Below are 19863 nucleotides of genomic sequence, written 5' to 3' on the forward strand. Positions count from 1 at the left end.
GTTAAAAACAAAACACAAATATTTTAAAGCTCTTTCTGTCAAAAACTGACTAGGTTTTTGTTTTTGTTTGCTAATCTCTGCCCAGCTTTTTTGTCATCTCATTAACTCTGGGTTTCATCTACAGCATTCTGACAGAGAGCTAAGTACTTAAGAATTTAAGATTTAATTTCTTAACTTCAACCTAAAAAAAAATCTTTGGATTACATATCTAGAGAGGATTTTTCTTACTTTGACTGTCCTCTTAAATTTCACGCATTATTTTGTGGCCATGGTGGATTATGCCAGGATGATTCACTGACAAATTGACCTACAGGCAATGAGTGTGGCTACATGCATCTTCATACTAGCACAAAATGATCTGAAGACTGGAAAACGGAGAGAAAGGTACACTGGCATTCACTGTACTGCTGCTGTGACACCACCTTGACACAATCCTTTGATTTAACATTTCATTAATTGGGCCAGCTTGAAAAAAAACCACTCATCCTCTCAAACTTCGTTACTTGCTCTGGATGATGAATAGAAATCCACTTGAAAAAAAAATCCAGGACTGATATACAGCTCATGGGGGAACAAAAAGTCCTTGCAATATGCCCAAACACTGTCATACCCCAAAACTCCATGAGAATATCACCCTGGAATTCTCATGCAGTCCCTCTGGGACAGCAGTTCCCAGCATGCACAACTGGAGGAAAAGGTACACAACAAAACTTGGGCTTATCTACAATCCATCGTGAAGTACATTTTTAAGTACAAGTCTTTACTAAATAAAAGCAGCTGAAAGGAACTGCCTGATATACAGCCAGACAATAAAAGTAGTAATTAAATATATCTTTGGCAGTATTTGAGACATATATCTTTGGCAGTATTTGAGACATCTACTTTTACTGTAAGTAATAGATTCATGTCTTAGAAACAGATATGTATTTTCATTTGCTTCCGTGAACAGTACAGGTAGCAAACAGCAATTTATTAAGAAAGTGAACAGCTTCTAGAAATTAAGTTCCTGGGGACTGCATCTGTAAAACCATACTGATAGGAATGGTCACTGACAAAAGTATCAGAACAAGTTCAGAAAATATTAAAAGCATTTCTTTAAGAATCAAATTATGTATGGAGATCTGAACTTCTGAAAGCAAGTTCTGAAGGAAAAAACAATCCCAATCCCATTATCACTTATGAAAGAAATTAGTAACAAGGGAAGGTTCTTTACTTGTTATTTTGCATGAAAGGTATTTTTATTCAAATACATCTGTTTATGCTGACAGATATGGCATCACTGGCACGAAGGCAGATTCCAATATATGCACAGTAAATAAACTCCTTCCAAAACTAAGTTTTTCACAAGAGGTGGGCTTGCCAGACTGATGTCATTAATGTCTATCTCCAACTACTGCAGAATTACTTCTGAACTCTTTCCTGAGTGACTGCAGCAGGTACCATTAAGACTTGATACAAAGTTTTGAGAGGACCAACCTGTGATCTCTTCGGCCAGGGGTGAAAAACATCTACAGCCAGAGAAACCAGCATCTACCCATCCCATAGCACTACAGCCTTTGACAAGCTGAATCACACCCTTGTCAGAAAGGATGGAAAAAAATGGGACAGGAGCTCTGTCACACCCAGCGGTGAACTGGTGCCAAACCTGTGACTTGGCTCCACTGCTATGTTGTGCTGCAGCTACATCCCTTAGCAAGGCACTCCAGCCAGGCCCACCACACTTGTGGGAGAGCACAAAGTGCATCAGCCTAAACAGCACAGCTCAAAATGGACTCAGGCAGCTCAGCACCAGTTTCTTGCTTTTAGAGATGCACTTTTAGGGATATGACCTAATTTCTAGATAGTATTACACTTCCAGATCATGGACTGTCTAAAGAGACTGCCACTACATTCTCTATTCAAACAATCTGCATGGACTTATTATCTGTACATAATAATGCTACATGGAGTTCTAAAAAATAAGGCATTGTTTTCAGATGCTCTTCCTTTTTCTGAAGGTATTTCAAATATTTAGGGTACTAGTAAGTGTTACGGTAGTGTGTGGCATGAATGTCCAAGACTTTTTATGTCACTTGGATATCCTAAAGTTGTTTCCTTTTGGAATGTTTTCCCACAATCAGCTGCTTGTCCACAATCATGCCCTATTTTGCTTACATTACACACAGCAGTGAAAAGAACAAAACAACCACCAAATAACCTGTTCCTGATTCCCAGCTCAGGGCATTAGAGGCCACAGAGTTTTGACTCAACCCTTCTTCTGTGCCTCAAGTCTACCACCCCCTGTTGTCCCCTCAGCAGAACAGGCACCCTTATTCCAAAGGCAAGCCTGAACTGTGCTCTTTGGGGGGTTGCTGGATGCTTCACGTAACCTCTTCTCCATGGACCAGAAAGGATCCAAGCTATGCTATCCATCTTGGGGGTGGAAACTTGTGGGTGCCTGGAAAGCTACAACAGTGGTATGATCTACCTGGCTTGCTAGAGGGTATTTAGAAAAAACACAAGAGGTACAAGCCAGCTGACTGGGAAGCTTTCCTTACAGGAGCTATCCCAGATATGCCACATGAAAACACGTCTTCAAGGACAAAAGAAGTTTTGACATTAACTTCAGTCAAGCTGGAACATTTTCTTCTAAACCAGAAACCAGTTATTTCTTTCTTAAACATCAGCCATCTAACACACAAATCTACCAGATCCCTAAGACTCTGTAACACTACAGCTACTTAGCACTGTCTTTCTTGTGCCCATGAAGTACACAGCAGAAGACTGACAGTAGTATTAGAAAAAGAATTTGATAGATAGTATTAGTCAAAGAATATCACTTCAAAGGCAACATGTGCAAAATGATGTCACTTTAAAGTTGGCAAATGCAAGTAATCAGAAATAAATGGGGAGCTCAAAACAATATTAATAAAGAAAAAGTAACTCGTGTTTTATGATGTAGAAACTGTTCATGAATTTCACCTACATGTATCTTCAGTCAAGGCCTACTCCCCTTCCTCAGCTCCATTAAGAAACTCAAAAGAGCAAATCTATACAGAAATTTAAAGTAGAATATTTTTGGACTTTAAAATTGCATTATTTGAGGTAGTCATTTACCACAAGAAATTATTTTAAGACGCACTGCCTCAGACTCTCTACTGATGCATTTGCTTCATTTAGAATAGAATTGCTTAGCAAATACTAAGAAACACTGTTCTTTGGCAATAGGTACAAAATACGTAACAAAATACGTACCAATTGGTACAAAATATGCAACTGAGATTCCTCAACAAAGAGTCACAGTTAACAAAACATAACAATAAAAATTAAAACCCAAAAAAACCAAACAAAAAACCCCCACAAAAAACCCCAAAACAAAACAACAAAAAAAACCCCAACCAAAACCAACCCCACAAACTGATTCAGGATTTTGCTATTAAAACCAGAGGCTAGTGAAAAAACCAGATGCTTCTGAAAGCATCCCAGGATTTTTCTGCTAGGACACACACTACAGGGAAAAGAAAAGCATGGCAAATTGTCAGCAGTTAGAGGAGATAACCATTTAGCGTTGTCCCCTGTGACTTTCCTTACCTACATTTCTCAAACACTGCACGGTGACAGCAAATCCTTTCGTTCGTGGCAGGAGGTGGTACTTGAGCTTGGGCAGACCTTTGGCTTCAGCTACCTTCATGCTGATCTGGTGCTTCTGTTCTGTGAACCTTGTGCCCTCACAATGAATCAGGAACTAAAACCAAGACAGAACTACAGTCAGACAGAAGCTCAGGTCTTCTGCCGATTGAACAGAGTTCTCTCAAATTCCCACCAGAACAACCCAAATTAAAACTGGTAGCTGGGACACATGTAGCCACACACACATTTATGTAATTTATCTGACTGAGGTAACAAATCCCAATCAACCAAAAAAAACCCCCAAAACCCCAAATCCAAACACTCATCCAACCTGCTATCCAGTTTGAATCTCAGCCTTTAGGCTTTAACATTTGCTCTGCTACTTGCCATCAGAATGACTTGGTTTCTCTGAGTCACTCCATCTCTAATAAGCTGTTAGAAAACACTCAGAACTTCCTCCTGTTGCAAATCTCTCTCTGATGGTAAAGTGTTCAAATATCATGGCATCTAAAACTTGCTAAGTGTCAAAACCAAACACATTTCTAGGAAATGCTTCAGTGCCCAGCTTGTTTGCCCTCACTCTAACCTGCCTGCTTTCCCTATGGCACTTGAGGTCCATGGAAAACTTCAGGCCATAACTTTGATGGCAATGAGACAGCTGTTAACAGATGTAAGGCAGCACATGCAGGACAACTGAAAGGCTCATGCTCTTACGAACTAGACAGAAGAAGTGCTCAGACATGAATAATTACAATCTTGCCACTGGCAGGCAGGGGGAGAGCACATAGATCTTTGGAGATTTACCACTGGCTCATCTACTTTCTGCCAAGCATGAATGCAAGCTAACACATCAGAGAGCATTGCCAAATGACACAAAGTAAGTCCTCATAACCCACAGCAAAAATGTAGCCAAAAAAGACAGAGATATTGAAGAAACTAGCCAAGCAGCCAGCTTCAGTTCTAGCTCATCCAAGAGTGCTTTTACTCGTGTATTGCATGCATAATGTCATTCAGATTGATGAGACACAGAGGAACTGATGAGAAAGTCTCTATAGTTCACTTAGCATGCTTTCCCTTCTCTACTTTCCAAGGTGCTATTCTTGTGCCTTTTGACATTATGTCATCATACAAAAGCAAATTAAAACTCCACACTGCAATAACCCCAGGTGTACATTAACAATTATCTCCCTTACATAGGTATAGCTCCTTTTTAGCAATCCCTCTACAAGAGAATCTACAGGATGGTGGTGGCTTGTGCTCACTGATTAGAGCTACATGTACAGAAAAGTCACAGGGCACAGGCAAATCTCTGGAGAGAAACTAAAATCCCAGAATCACCCCTTTGCTAGACAGCCTCCTGCCTGGAAGTCACATAAACCCTGAAGCACAGGGATTAGTTTTGATTGCTTAGCACTCATTTAAATCAATGACAATTAACAAAAGAAATTTGTTTCAGAGCATGAGAAATACAGCATATACATCTTCATGAGGAAACAGCAATAGTTTCTGTAGGCCCCAGGGATGCTGCTTAAGATTCCATTTCTTCAACTGAATTGCACTCTTGCCATCACTAGCTCAGAAGAACTCTAATTTTTATGATTTCTGAGAAGAGAAAAAATTCAAAGGCTTTTCATTCTCAGATAAAGAAATGCCAGGCAGGGTGAATACTAAAAAATTATGGTGATGCAAAAAGTAAGAATTTCTTGTTATTGAAAAGTGACACTAATCCTCTCCCTGGAACAGAGACAATGGCTACATCAGGCAACTTTTCTGACCAGGTGGCTTCCAATTCTACTGGGCCATGTCTGACCAAACACCTTCACAGGAATGGCAAAATCACAGGGAAGGAGAAAATTCTAGTATATTAACTCTGCACTCTAAGGTGAAAGGAGAGCTAAGGTAACAAATATAGCTGATGCTCTTCAATACAGCATTGTCACATGCAGTTCTTAGACAGCCATGAACCCTTGCATCTACCCCTATCCAGTGCCTGTAATGAGAAAACCACAAAATTTACTGAGTGCATCACAGTGCAGGTATTTTTACAGTAGTATCTGCAGGGATAGGAAGGAAACAGAGGCACAGAATATGGGAAACTCCAGAGAGAATTCAGTTGAGAGTATTCTCCTGATACTCCCAAGGAAGCTAATGAATCAAAAGTCTCAGGAACAATCTGGTAAGCATCACATATTGCCTGTGCCTCTCATTCCTGTTACCTCACGCTCCATTTGTTAAGCATCACTCACCCAAAAGTTTTCAGGGTAGTCCCGGAGATTGAGCAACTTCTGGACCACAGTTTTCCGATCTTCCTCCCACTTGCGCTTGCAGAAAACTATCTCTAGGAAATACCACATCCAGCCAATGATAGGCATGTAGGAGAGCTCCTTCTTTGCAAGCACTTTGGAACTCTGCAAGACAGAATCAAAGCAAGACAAACAGGGTTAAACCACTTAAGAGTGCACTGTGGGTATGGGACTTGCATAGCTAGACACAAAGAGATCCATTTATATTGACCAGACCCAGTTCTGGTTTTTTAACACCAGTGTAAAAGCAAAACAAAGAAAAATAAGTTTCTCTCATAGGACAGAAAAGTCAAATCTAATCTCAGGTATCTGCATGGAAGACTTCTAGAATTAAATATACATGAGTGTGTGTTGCTCTCTCCTACCCAAACAGTGAAACCCAAAAGAAAAGTCAAATTCCTTCAAACATGGAGGAAATCCATGTAAATGACCTGAGCTGTATCAATCAAAATTCTTAATTCAATCAGATCCTGGCAGGGGCAGCTCAAGTTCCTTTAAGATACCTTGAAACTATACATCTCAACATGGAGGGGGAAAAAAAAAAAGGCAAAAGGAAAATAAAAAGCAGAGTCACAGAGCTACTGCAGCACAACATACTGATGCTATGCACACATGGTTTACCAATAGAAGAAACCTTAAACACTAGAAACAAAAGCAGCAATAAGAATACTTAATTTGTGTTCAGTTTGTTTATGAAAGGGCATACTTAGAGTAGTGAATTTCTCATCAAAGCATGCTTCTGGAGTAGGAAAAAACAAAAAAGCATTCTTTCTGTCTCATAGGTGTGACAGACACTGAAGTGACTGGTCCAGACACTTGAGAGGAAGTCTGTGATTTATAAAGCATTCACCATGTTCTGTAAATTAATCCTACTCCAGAATTTAACTCTGTGACCATTTCAAACTAACATCCCCTAGGGCGGGAGAACTGATTCCATGTGCTCCTTTCCTGTCTTCCAAGCCAGCCCACCCTGGTGAGCTGTGTTACATTTCCCTTGGTTATTTAATCAATGAAATGGCACATGTGTTTCATAAAGAAATTGTTGCTTCAGCCTTTCCTAAAAAAAAAGACATTTCCTTAGAAGAAAGACGGGAGTAATTACAGTCCAGTTTCTGACCATGATATTTTTATAAGCTAGCCCAACAAAAAGCTCTGCAGATGGATTCCAGGACATGGAATTTGACTAGAAATTACTTACTGTAGAAGTTACCATCAACAGATAATAAATAAAAGGAAATATTTATTTTTTTAGTCACTCTTGTTCAGTTGGCTGCTACAAGAAGAGACTTGACCTAATTCTTTATCTCAGATCATTTTTTTCATCCGCTCTCCTTCCTTGAGAAGGAAAATACCTTAAATAATTAAGCTATCTAAAAGCTTAAGACTGGAAGGCAAGTGCACATCACACAGCTTCACCAACAACTATTACACAGAAGCAGAACAGAGGATGACAGAGAGTTCCATTTCTAAGAATGGGGGAACCATCTCTATCAAATGATTTAATGCTTTGCAATAATAGTGCTCCCTCTTGAGAATTTGAGAACTTCATAATTTCAGTGATGGGCTCAGATCAGGACTCCAAACCCACTGCTCCCTAAGAAGCAGCTGCAGTAATTTCAGTTTCAAGCCATGTTGTACATTAGTGCCCATTACATGACAGCAGCAACACTGAACCCAGCCTCCTCTTCCAGCTCCACAAACTGGGCACAGAGAAACAGGCTCTCCTTTTACCACTTTCCTGCACAAGGAGGCCAGCAGCAGCCCTATCACCACCAACCCCACCCCACAAAAGAGAAGAAACCTCAATATGTTCTTAAAGCTTATTTACAGTAAGTGTTCAGTGTCATAAGAACTGCCATAACCTAACCTAAGTGTACTCTGTGTAGAGTGCACAAAGCCTCCAGAACACAGTGTCAGAAGAGACAATGTAATAGCTGTCCTGCAGACTTTAAAGTGCAGAAATTACAGTCCAAAAAGCTAGCTAAATGACTATTTCACCATATCTATTTTCTAATCCTTTACATATTTTAAAAACAGCATGAGTTACACAAGAGGCAGGAGAGAAGTTGCACCTGGCCCAGTAAAACCAAGAAATGATACTGTGAGATAAAGTGAGATACAGAACACAGGTAGTGTGTTCTGTAGCACAGGTATAACCACGTAAGCACAACAGATGTCTGAACTCCTCCCTGGAGCACGTTCTTATTCTTTCACTGCGCTGATGCATTTTTAAAATTTAAAAGCCCTCTTTTAGACACGTGTTTGTATGACTCCTTAGATGCACATAAAAATCAACTAAATCACCTCACACTATTTTATGCACCCATCTGTTCTAGCAGTAGAAGGAAGGCTAACAACAGAACTAATTAGACAAAGGAAACTCCTCAGTGCATTATGCTGGCAGGGCTGTTCTTGTGAGGGAGGAATACATTAGGCCTCCCCTTGGAAGCTGCCCTGTATCCTGGGGAATGGAGATGCTGCAGAGCAGAGCCACAGAAAGGGACCTGGGAGTTCTGGTCACTGGCCAGTTGAACCTGAGCCAGCAGTGCCCTGGCAGCCAGGAGGGCCAGCCCTGTCCTGGGGGACATCAGGCACAGCATCACCAGCCAGGCAAGGGAGGGCATTGTCCTGCTCTGCTCTGAGCTGGGACAGCCTCACCTTGAGTGCTGGGGGCAGTTTTGGGTGACACAGTGTAAAAAAAACATTGAACTGTTAGAGAGTGTCCAGAGGAGAACCACGAGGATGGTGGAGGGCCTTGAGGGGCAGCTGAGGTCACTGGGTCTGTTCAGCCTGGAGGAGACTGAGGGCAGACCTCAGTGCAGTTACAGCTTCCTCGTGAGGGGAACAGGAGGGGCAGGCACTGATCTCTGCTCTGTGGTGACCAGTGACAGGACCCAAGGGAATGGCCTGAAATTGTGTCAGGGGAGGTTTAGGTTGGATATTAAGAAAAGGTTCTTCACCCCAAAGGGTTTAGCACTGGAACAGCTCCCCAGGGAAGTGATCACAGCACCAGCCTGACAGAGTTTGAGAAGAATTTGGACAATGCTCTCAGGCACCTGGTGTGATTCCTGGGGATGGTGCTGTGCAGGGCCAGGAGTTGGACTTCATGATCCTTGTGGGTCCCTTCCAACTCTACATGTTCTGTGATTCTGTGATCCCTCTTACAATAACTAGAGCTGTTTTGTTTCAGTCATCTACCCATGCACAGCTCATGTGAAAGTACCTGGGGGGAAAACTGCAACTATAATATAATTGACTTCAGCCACTAACTTTTCCTTTACTAAAGTGCTTTGGTAAACATGTGACAGTTGCTTTTAATATTCAAATTCAGCTTGATCAACAGAAAAATAACCATTAAAAAGTGCTGATTTATTCCACGTAATCTGCCTTCTTGAAGGAAGGCAAACATTTTCAGTGCTCAGAATGCTGTAATTTCAACAGATGTTGAACGAAATTACTACTGGACAGGAACAACTTATCTACAATACTAACATTTTAATCCAGGTTAATTTATTTTGGCCAAGTTTGTTCAAATGAAATACCCATGAAGTTCTCCTTCATGAATGACTGCACCAACATCACCTTTAAAAAAGTATTTTTACAAACTTGCTTTAGTGCATTTGATCAACTGCGCTGTCAAAGAAAGAAAATCATGATTCTACATGTCCAGCCGCAGTTATTCAACACCTCTGGTTTAAAGAGCACAACAAACAGCATGAAATCAATGTGAAAGCTGGAAGTGTCCAACAAAACTTGTTCCTGAGTTTTAAAACAAGTTCATTGTAGTGCAAACCATTAGCAACAGCAATCTGCCTTGTAAGTTACTTGCTCTGCAGGCTCCCTTCAGCACTGACCTACTTTCAATGATTCCAACTGCTCTACTTTTGAAATATATCACTCCTTCATATTATACTCTCTGGGACATCATGATGGCTAGGTATGTTTCTTTAGTCACTCAAAGCCATCATTCCAGAAATTTGGTTATGCTCCTAATTCCTTATGCTTCATATTGAATAAAATTTCTCCATGTTGGAAAGGTAACACAGACTTACCACTAGTAAGCCTGATTTTGTCCCTTTACCACTTCAAATCTAGTTTAAAAATGTGTGAATATATTAAAATGCACAAACAACCTGCCCACACACCTATTAGTCTCATACAATAATATAAAAAAGTATCTTCTCACACCTACATTTAAGGCCACACTCAGCTTTTCAAACAGCAAGCTTCAACATAAGCAATTCTCAAATAAAATTAAGTTTCCTGACATATGGAACTGGTAGTTAAGGTTAAAACCAGCAGGTTTTGCTTTAATTTTTACCAATATTAATGTCTCCATCTCAGACAAATGGCTGTTAAAATTACTAACAAAGCTATTTTATTGCTGCTGTGTCAGACCAAGCAACAAAGCAGTGAATCCAGGCAGGGAGCATAATAAAGTGCTTTTGGTAAGAATCCTGAATAAGAGCTCCCTCCTCAGAACTTGCCCATGTCCTGATTTTGAGTTCTGGTGTCCAGTTGGGTCTTTTTTCAAGAGAATGATTAGCAACACACCTTGAGGAAAGTAAAGGCTACTAATGCATTTGAATGGGGACACAGTGGTAAGGCTGTCCCAGCTAATAAGGTAAATCCTAGGACTGGAACGTCACAGGCAGGAAAAGGGAAGGAAACAGCAGAGAACCTCACATGCCAAGATCTGAGTCCTTAGAAGAACAGTCAGATTCAAAAACCTAAAAACAGGCAAGAGAGACTATGCAACTCCTACTCCATCTCCCAGAAACAGCAAAAAAAACCCAACTCCTAAATCACACTGATAAACCAAAGCCACACTGACAGAGCTTTATAAACTTGTAGGGATTATGGCAATTTGGGTATAAGGAGAAAGCCAGTCCAGGAGAAGAGAGACAAGAGAAGGAGCAGAGAAATGCACAAATTCGATGTTTCAATAAGATCAGAAAAGGCAGTTTTCAAAAGGGAAAGCCTTTTTTTTTTTTGGGAACCAAAGGGGCAAGACAAGTTTAAGGATGTTTAATATTGTTTTCAAATAAACAAAAACAATGTCTGGATTTCAGCTGCAACAGAGCCAATTTTCTTCCCAGTAGCTGTGTTTTGTGTTGAGGAGGAGAATAATGCTGACAACACACGGATGTTTTAGTTGTTGCTAAGCAGTGTTTACACTGCATCAAGGACTCTGGCTTCTCACCACCCTGCCAGCAAACAGACTGGTGGACACAAAGAGCTGGGAAGAGACACAGCAGGACAGCTGACTCAAATAGCCAAAGGAATATTCCATACCATTTGATGTTATGCTCAGTATATAAACTAGGGGGAAAGATGGCTGGGGACCGCTGCTAAGGAATTGGACTGTGGTGAACAACTCCATTGTGGATCATTTGTTTTATACACTCTGATTCTTTTATCACCATCATTGATTATCATTAATTTTGTCCCTTCCTTTTCTGTCCTATTAAACTCTACCTCAAGCCCAAATTCCTTCCCCTCCCTCCCCCAATTCTCTCCCCCATCCAATGGGGGGCAGGCAGTAAGCAAGTGGCTGTGTGGTGTTTAGCTGCCTGGATGGTTACACCACAACAACCAAGCAAAAAATTACAACATTTAAGGGCTTCATTAAAGAAATGTCCTAGCTGTAAAATACTGAGAGTTTGAACATGCTTTTGACACTCTAAAGAGCTGCAGGGCAGAGCTGGATGTCACAACAAAGCCATTCTGCCTGCTAAAGCCAAGCACTGTCAGTTCCAACTCCTTTGGCTCAAAGATGTCTTCACCTTCTCCCTCTTCCCCCTCCCCAGTCATCTCTCCCCTCTTCACTGGATTAGTTAAGGCAGAAAAGAGACTGAAAGAGTTTTAAAACATGGCCAAACAGGGCAGACAAGCATCATAACAGACACAGGAGACTGCATGCGCCAGATTTCCTTTTCAGCAGCAGCGGACATGAGATAAGCTGAGTAAGGTGTTGGCTGGTACCCAAAGTTTGCATAGAAACTTCACGGAGTATACAATTAAACATCATTAAATATAAACACCCATTGGCTCACAAAGTCCCTGAGCTACAAAACACCAGAGGCTGTGACACCTCAGAAAGGCCCCTGTGTACCTGACTCTTTCCTACAACTCTTTTCCTAAACACCAGCCTTTTAAAGGTTTTTGTGTTCCTAACTATGCTGCCACACCATGCCCTGAAACTCTGCACAAGGGAAGCTCATGTAAGGCAGCACAAGTCACCAACCTACAGTCCTCATCACTGCACAATCACCTACCCTTGCACTGGCCCAAGACAAGTACCAGTACAGCAATATAGGCAATCCAATCAGGAAAATCACTGTTTGGTATCTTCCATTCTTTATGTTTTGTTTTTTTTTTAACGTGGCTTAAGAAGAACTTGGGCTGGTTGCCCCAAGAGGGAAATGCACTGCTTTGTTAAGTAAAGACATCTATGCAAATGAGAGCACATGAAAACTATTTCTTCTGGGAACAGTTTCTGGGAAGTAAAACCACAGTACATTTCTCAGGACTGAAATAATTTTGTGTTGGTTGTTTGGGTCTTTTGTTTACTTGCTTTTGTTTTGCTGTTAAAGAAAAAAAACCTCAAAACCACAACCAGCATATATCAGTTTCTAAAATAATCCTAAGATTAGCATAAATGCAATCTGAATAATATATGCAAGCAGCCAAAAAAAGGAAAAGAATCTTTTCAGTTAGTGCAGCACAGTAATTTCAACAGCTGTTTCTACTTTGTGGTTTCCTTATGTGTAGGTAACAACATAAAATACTAAAACAGAAACCTTATTAACTTGGAAAACTATTAAAAAAATTGCAGCTAGTAAGATTCCATCCAACTACAAAGCAACAATGTAAAACAAGGTATTTTTCACCTTGTAGGCCCCTATTACTTTGTGCAGAAGCAATCCCTCAATTTTTTACACTGGTGTTTTCTGAAGAAGCACCTGACCCTCAAAAACACAGCTTTAGAGAACTGAGGGCATCTGGCTTACCAAATTAGACAGACTGTACTTCAGCACCACTGTTTTTTTGCACATACACTTGCCTGACAGGAACAGGTTTCCCTACATTTCCTACTGTTCCATGCTATCCTGCAGCTCTGTACTCAAGTCCTAGATAATATGGCAGAAGTTACTCAGAAGCCAACAGCCATTTTGGTTACACAAAGAGCCTGTAATGCTTAGGTTCACTTTCCTCCCCTTTTAAGGCCCCATTTTTGTTAAACAGACTGCCATTATTCTAATTTGAAAGTGACAGGAGTAGTGCCTAAATGTCCAGAAAATGCAAGAAGTCCAAAGGGAAGGCCACAAAAATCAGAGGTTCACACAATCCAAGGTCAGGACTTTTGCCAGCGGCCAGTATCAAAGCTAGAAGGATGCTGAAGAACACTGCCAAAATGAGCCACTGGTTTTCTTCCTTAAGAGGGAGGAACTCTTATCTAAATCCTGTATAGACAGAGAATATCATCACCATCACAGAATGAAGTCAGGCTGGTTTAGATGGGGGCTTGAACTATCCCCATGATCTGACAGGGGAAACAAAAAAGCAACCCAGAAAACAAAGGCACATGAACCCCTAGCTTAATGCAGCGGTGTATTCAACCATGAATAACTCATTCCTCCCCCATCTCTTACTGCTTTTAGCTGGTCACTGCTTTCACTTAAGATGGCTGCTCTGTCATTCTGGGAGAGGCAGGCTACATCGTTCAAACTCTAGCCGTGGATTTGTAAGGCTACACTGGAAAAAGCAAACAAATTCTGTAATTAAACTGGGAAAGAATCACGGGCTAGCTCATCTTTGTGCAGCACAAGGAACTGCAATAGTTACTTAGTAAACACACAGAGAGAAATAACTGTAATGATCTCCACAGGTTAAGAAAATATTTCCTTCATCAGCTTTAACTGCAATGCTTTTAAAATAGCTGTGGTTTCCTGAGCCATCCTGTCTCCACATACTTGCACTGCACTGCTTTAGGTTCACCTCTAATTTTGGACAGCAGCCTAGTGAAATTTGAGCATGGATCTGTTAATTCAAAAACACAATTAACTTATTTTGCTGTTTTTTCCACATCCAAGGACATTTATCTTATATACTAAGTAACTCACCCCCAAGACCCCAAATCTCTCACAAAAGTTCCAACCACAGAGAAAGTCAATTTCAAAGTTGTGATTAAGGATTACGATGGCATTCTCCTTCCCGTACTTGTGGTAACTCTCTGGGTCAGTGTAAAGGGTGCAATCGGTGCCTGACCACCATTCCAGCAACATCACCATCTCTGAAACAAAGAATGAGAAATATATGAATGCACACAGTATCTGCAAAACCACAGATCAGTAATGTGTTGAAAACATCAGTCACCTCAATGGCATGTGGCAAAGAAAGTGCTGTAATGAAGAACACGTAAGAGGGCTGTTTAAAACACAGCTATCTTTACAAGCTGGAAAGTGATTTCTCAGCAGTATCCTAGTGACTATCATATGCCTTTCATTTCCTATTTGCTTGTTCCATTATCAAGCACAGGCTTGTACTGTACACTTTGTGTTTGTTTTGCTTGGAACTTTAAGTCTGACCACAAGACTTGTGAATCAAACCTTTATTTAGCGAAATCACTCAGGTCTGGGGCACAGGAAATTGAGGTGAGTCAGTAAAGCCAAGAAACTCGGAGAGCTCTATCTCCACAGAGATGGAAAATGAAAACCTGAAAAAAACGTCTCTCCTAAAGCAACCCATGTCTTGAGCTGGGAGTACCGTGGGACTAAATGAAAGCTGGCTGTCTGAGACTGAAAAGGAGTTAAGGGACACGTCTGCCTCCTGACAAAGCTGCCAGGTAAGTTCTGAACCAAAGCAAAGGTCTAATGCAAGGGGCTATTCCTTGTTAAGTGAAACATATCTCTCTGGTGCCACATGAATGCCTCTGCTGGAAGGATGAGATATCCAAGATGCTGTCCTGGCTTAAGACAAGCCTGAAGGCACCAAAAATGCTCATTCACCTCAGGAAAGATCAAAATCAGGCTGGTCTTTGAAACATATTTGAATTCCTTTCTACTTTGGTCCCCTACTGGTCCCATCTACTGACAGAAAACATAAACCAGCTAGGAACATGTCTACATTTCCAGCCATCATGAGTAAAATTATCTGCCTGAAGCTCTTGGATGACATTGTGCTGTACATTGGAGAACAGGCATTAATGATCTGAAGGAATTCTATCTAACAGTGCTACAGGCAGGCTAACAGACAATCTCTATTCAGGTAACATTACCTTAATATACCTTAATAAAAGCGTGTTTATGATACAGATAAATGATTGACTTGTCAGTCCACTTGCTTACTTCTAATCAGGGAATGTGACTACTACTGCAGCAGGAGTACATTATTAATTAATGCATGCTATTATGCATCAAAACAATAGCCTGAGATGCGGAGGGAGACCTAAAGTGAGATATGCCAACCAGGGAATGGCAGATTTCACTGACTGCAAACTAATTTTTCAGTGAAAACCAAAGATGTTCACATCTCAGCAAGGCAGCTGTGAAGATACAGAAGCAAATACCTTGAAGACTTCCCCTGCAAAGTGCTGCCTTGTGAAACACACTAAGGTCATGGATTTCTATTAAATTTATACTGGAAATAAAAGCCCCCCAGTCCCTGAAACACAGCAAAATTGAGTAATAGCTGGGGAAAAGAACCATCCCACATTGTAATGCGCAAACTTTTGTGGAATCTACAGTCACATCCTAGGGCAGAACACCATCACAGAAAAGAAAGGGAATTAGTGACAGGATTCAATCTTTTGCTTAACTAGGAATCCAACTAAGAGAAAAAAATGACTGCCATATGACTTTCACTCTTTATAACACCTCCTGCCATTAAATCTATTCCCTGGGAAAGAAAACCAAACAGCCAGAGATGACAAAGGTAAGGCTGTCTTGACAAAAAAAGCCAACTTTACCTGAGAAAAGTCCTCCCACTTCAAGTGTGAATTTTTTATTTATTTTATGTTTTACTAAGGAATTTGAACAAAACTATTAACATATCGTGAATCTTACTATACAAGTGTGCCACATGCACAGAGCTCTTCAGTTTGATATATTCAGTTTCAAATACATTCCAAAAAAGCACAAGCAAAATTATTTCTAGATGTGCTTTGATTTTTCAGGCTTCATATAAGCAGGATTTTTGTTTGAATAAATACTGCAGAAATAGGTCCCTATCCCTCACCTCACATGCCATTTGTCACTGACGTGCTCAGGCAGCTGCTGCAGAAACACAAAGCAGGCACTGAACACCACTGTATTAAAAGACAGTAAATACCATCTGCCAGCCTCTAATTTCTTAACATGTTTCTTTCCCTCATCTTCCCTACTCCTTCTTTCCCCCTCTTCCTATCCTCCTTTCTCCTTGTGGATCTCATGCAATGATAAGTAGTGTCAGTTTGTGCTACTCTTGCATTGTGTCACCAGCTTACTTCCACAACCTTGCACAGAAATTTACTACCCAGCAACCTGCTGTGTGGCTCAGCCACACAAGGTCACCCATACACACTCTCCTCCCTCCTTCACAGTACAGAGATGATCAGAGGAAGCTTCTTCCTTTGTATGCCAGTCATACTGTATGAGCAGAAATCAACAGTATAGAGAGTAGAAAAAAAGATTCTTTTGCCCCTTTAATGAGGTTTTGGAGTTTTACCCCCAAAACTGAGCTGATGAATACATATTCAACCACATTGTGAGGGTTCCTACCTTTCAAGCAGTTCCCACCTTCAAAGCAATTCCTCCAGTGACACTGCCAAACAATTAAGGCAAAGGAAGAGGAAAATCCAAAGGAACTTGAAATCTCCACTCCTTGCTTTGAAGGCAGACTCCTTGCAGTGCATTACAACTAGCCTCAGAAGAAGCTGATGGCAGAGAGAAATAATAACTTCAAATGCTTAATATGGATACCCTGTGTGCCTAGGAATTTTGAGCTTTTCTACCTCTCTGAAATAAAAAAACCACTCATCCTGCTTCAAAGAACACCCCTACCTCCTGCAAGAGTAGTTAGTTTCCTTGCCCTTCACTGCACAAATCTGACCTGCTCCAATGCCAGTACTTCCAGAACTAGTAACTATGAACAAAATCTCCAAGGCAGAGCTGAACTGAAGTCATTAAATGAAAAACAGCATTTAAGGCAAGAAGAGAAACACACAGAGTTTACTGAGACTTACACCTCAAAGTTTTGCAAGAATGAACCACTAAAACAGTTAACACTGTTATTCTGTAGAAGGTGTTAGAAATTCCTTTAGCTAACTGTTCTTGATAAGGACCAGATGACCTGCTGTGGCTCCTTCTAACCTTATCCATTCTGTAATTACGGGATAAACATGGAAACATTTGCTTACAAGATTAACTATAACTTACCTATTTTAAAGTTTCATTAAAAGCATAATTCTGCATTAACTCAATAGGAACAATAATTTGTAAATTCTCAAGTAAGTGCGCAACCTTATTTAAAGAGCTACAGAACTGTTTCCCTCCATGACATTTTTCATTTCCTTTAATCTCTTCATTTTCTTTAATCTGTGTATCAGGGCAACATCAAGAAAAAGAACTCAGAAAATTCTTATGGGAATAAATAGTAAAAGCATAGCAAACTCTCCCATACAAATAAAATCGTAACAAATGGGCAAGCTGTTGACCATTATTTCAAAGAGCACACAGGGTGAACGGCTGCATGATGAATGACTGCACTGCCTACAACACTGGGGAAAGCATCCTAAAAAATGCAAAAATAAGGCTAAAGACAGACTGACAGGTAGCACAGTCCAGAGTCTGTGCCTTGCAATAACTTACTACCTTTCCAGATTTTCAGACTACACCTATTAGGGGCACTTCCTAAGAATTTTTCATAGAATGAAGTCTACAGGTAACTAAGAAAAGCAAGTCTATATCTTTCCTAAACTACCTAGAAGCCCTCTGTGCATCACAGGCAGGGTTAAACCTCTGAATTCACTGCAAAGCTGCCTGAGAGTTTTTCCAAATACTTCCAAGTATTCCTTACAGAGGCTACTCTAGTGTTTCATTCTGCTGTCTAACCTGACCAGGCATTTATTTCTGGTCTCTATTTCCTTCTTCTCTGCAGAAGCTGCAAGTAATTTTGAGGAAAACTTGAAGGCAGGAATTCTGCTTGCATTGATTAGGTACATGAAACTAGAGCTCAGAGCTGAATATTGCTACATGTCCACAGGAAAAATGTTTAAAATAACTTATTTTCATAAAAAACCATATATATCTTTCCTGTGAGGGGCAACAGAAACTGGTTCTTGGGGGGAAAAACCCCTGCAGTTGGAAAGTCAAGCAATGCCTCTCTCCCTTCCCCCAGATAAGTGGGAGGTCATACAAGAAACCCAGCCAGACCAAGCATCATCTTTCCAGCTTCAGATTCTCTTCCATGAATGTGTTGCACCAATGAGGTATAATGGAGTTTTCTGGTTCACTCCAACACAGTGGGCCTGTCTTCCACCTGTGGGAAAATGTAAGATGCCTGGTTTTCTGTGATTTTGTGGGTTTAAACAGAAGACCAAAATCCAGCCCCCTCTTTCCTTAGCACCACCACACGTCCCACTCCCTACCCCCACCATCTACTGCAGCTGGTGGTGAAACCATTGATATCTTTGGACTTGTTTCTCCCTCCCTTAAAGCTGTCTTGCAGCAAAAGTACTGGCTGAAGGCAGGGAGGGGTTATGGGGAATCATGTGCACAAATTTAAAAACAAAAAAACCAAAACCCTTCTCTCGTGTCTTCAGGTCTGGTTTTGCAGATTTTTGCCCCAGTCTCCTTGGAAGACCCTTTAAGCAACTTCCTTGAATAACACTTTAACTAATTACATGTCTGTGCTTTTAAGGACAGAAATCACCAACAGAGAGGAAGGAAGAAATGGTGACTTTTAATTCCCCACTCGTCACAATGAGTTACTGGATGTGCTTGCAAGGAGAAAGATAAGCACAGCACAGTCCTTTCACATATTCAGGTTCCAAGTCACATACATTTGCTTGCAGGAGATTATTTTAACGTACCTTCCTTCAACAATCATATATTCCAACACAGATAATGCACTGCACTTGCTACAAATGACTGAGGACAGTATAGCACGTGCTGATCAAGGGAATTAGTACAACAAACAGTGAAAGAAAACAAGTTGCTTGGCAAGTTCCTATGGCACTGACGTTTGCTCTGTATGGGCACAAAATCAGGCAGTTGCTCTCTTCCGGATGTGGTTTCTTGTTGTCCAAAACACCACTGGCTTTTTCTACTGTGTGCAGAAGCAGCACCACAGAGGAACTGCTTAGCAAAGAACAAATGGTTACAGCTCATTCACTGCAAGTCACTGTGCAAAAGGAACACCAGTCTCGTTCCAATGCTTTCTTTTAAGCAATTTCCTATACACATGCACACACACACCCAGAAATATTTTTTGATTTAGGCATCCTTGGCCTACTTGTAGGCTTTATTATTTTAAGCCTGCATAGTGTCCCTTCCAAGCTATTTGAAAAAACCTTTCATTGTTACAAATGGCACATCATGACCAGTGGGTTTATTACAGAGACCTTAACATTCACTTCCTCGTGGAATTAGTTATCAGCAGAAGGGAGATGACAACCTGAAAGGAAGTGCTCAAGCTACCAATCAACCTCCAGCTAGCAGGTGATCCCAAGAAGCTTGTGGGAAGAAGTCACTGACCCTCTTACAGTGGCAAGTTATTTGAGAAGAAACAACATGTATCTGGTCCTGAGAACACATGCATGTTTTCCATGCTGGTGGATTCATATGAGTGACTTCTGCTTCCTCTTAAAGAAAGCCTAATCTGTAATACTCTAAAACCAGTCAGAAGATAGCTGGGAAATGATGATTATGAAGCTATTGCTAATGCCACCTCCACGATGCCTGTGTACCTC

At 40.8% G+C, this 19863-nt stretch overlaps 1 protein-coding gene across 2 annotated transcripts in view; it reads right to left on the reverse strand.

Annotated features, from left to right (window-relative positions):
* AGPAT4 (1-acylglycerol-3-phosphate O-acyltransferase 4) overlaps window positions 1–19863 on the reverse strand; it is a 71615-nt gene that overhangs the window by 18605 nt on the left and 33147 nt on the right. For both annotated transcript variants that reach the window (XM_036380792.1, XM_036380791.1), the window contains 3 exons: window positions 14039–14208; window positions 5856–6017; window positions 3571–3724 (listed from right to left, as the gene is read on the reverse strand). In XM_036380792.1, coding sequence (XP_036236685.1) covers window positions 3571–3724; window positions 5856–6017; window positions 14039–14208 — 486 coding nt within the window. The remainder of the gene's footprint in view (window positions 1–3570; window positions 3725–5855; window positions 6018–14038; window positions 14209–19863) is intronic.

This window comes from Molothrus ater, chromosome 3 (genome assembly GCF_012460135.2).
Source record: "Molothrus ater isolate BHLD 08-10-18 breed brown headed cowbird chromosome 3, BPBGC_Mater_1.1, whole genome shotgun sequence".
Lineage (NCBI taxonomy): Eukaryota > Metazoa > Chordata > Aves > Passeriformes > Icteridae > Molothrus > Molothrus ater.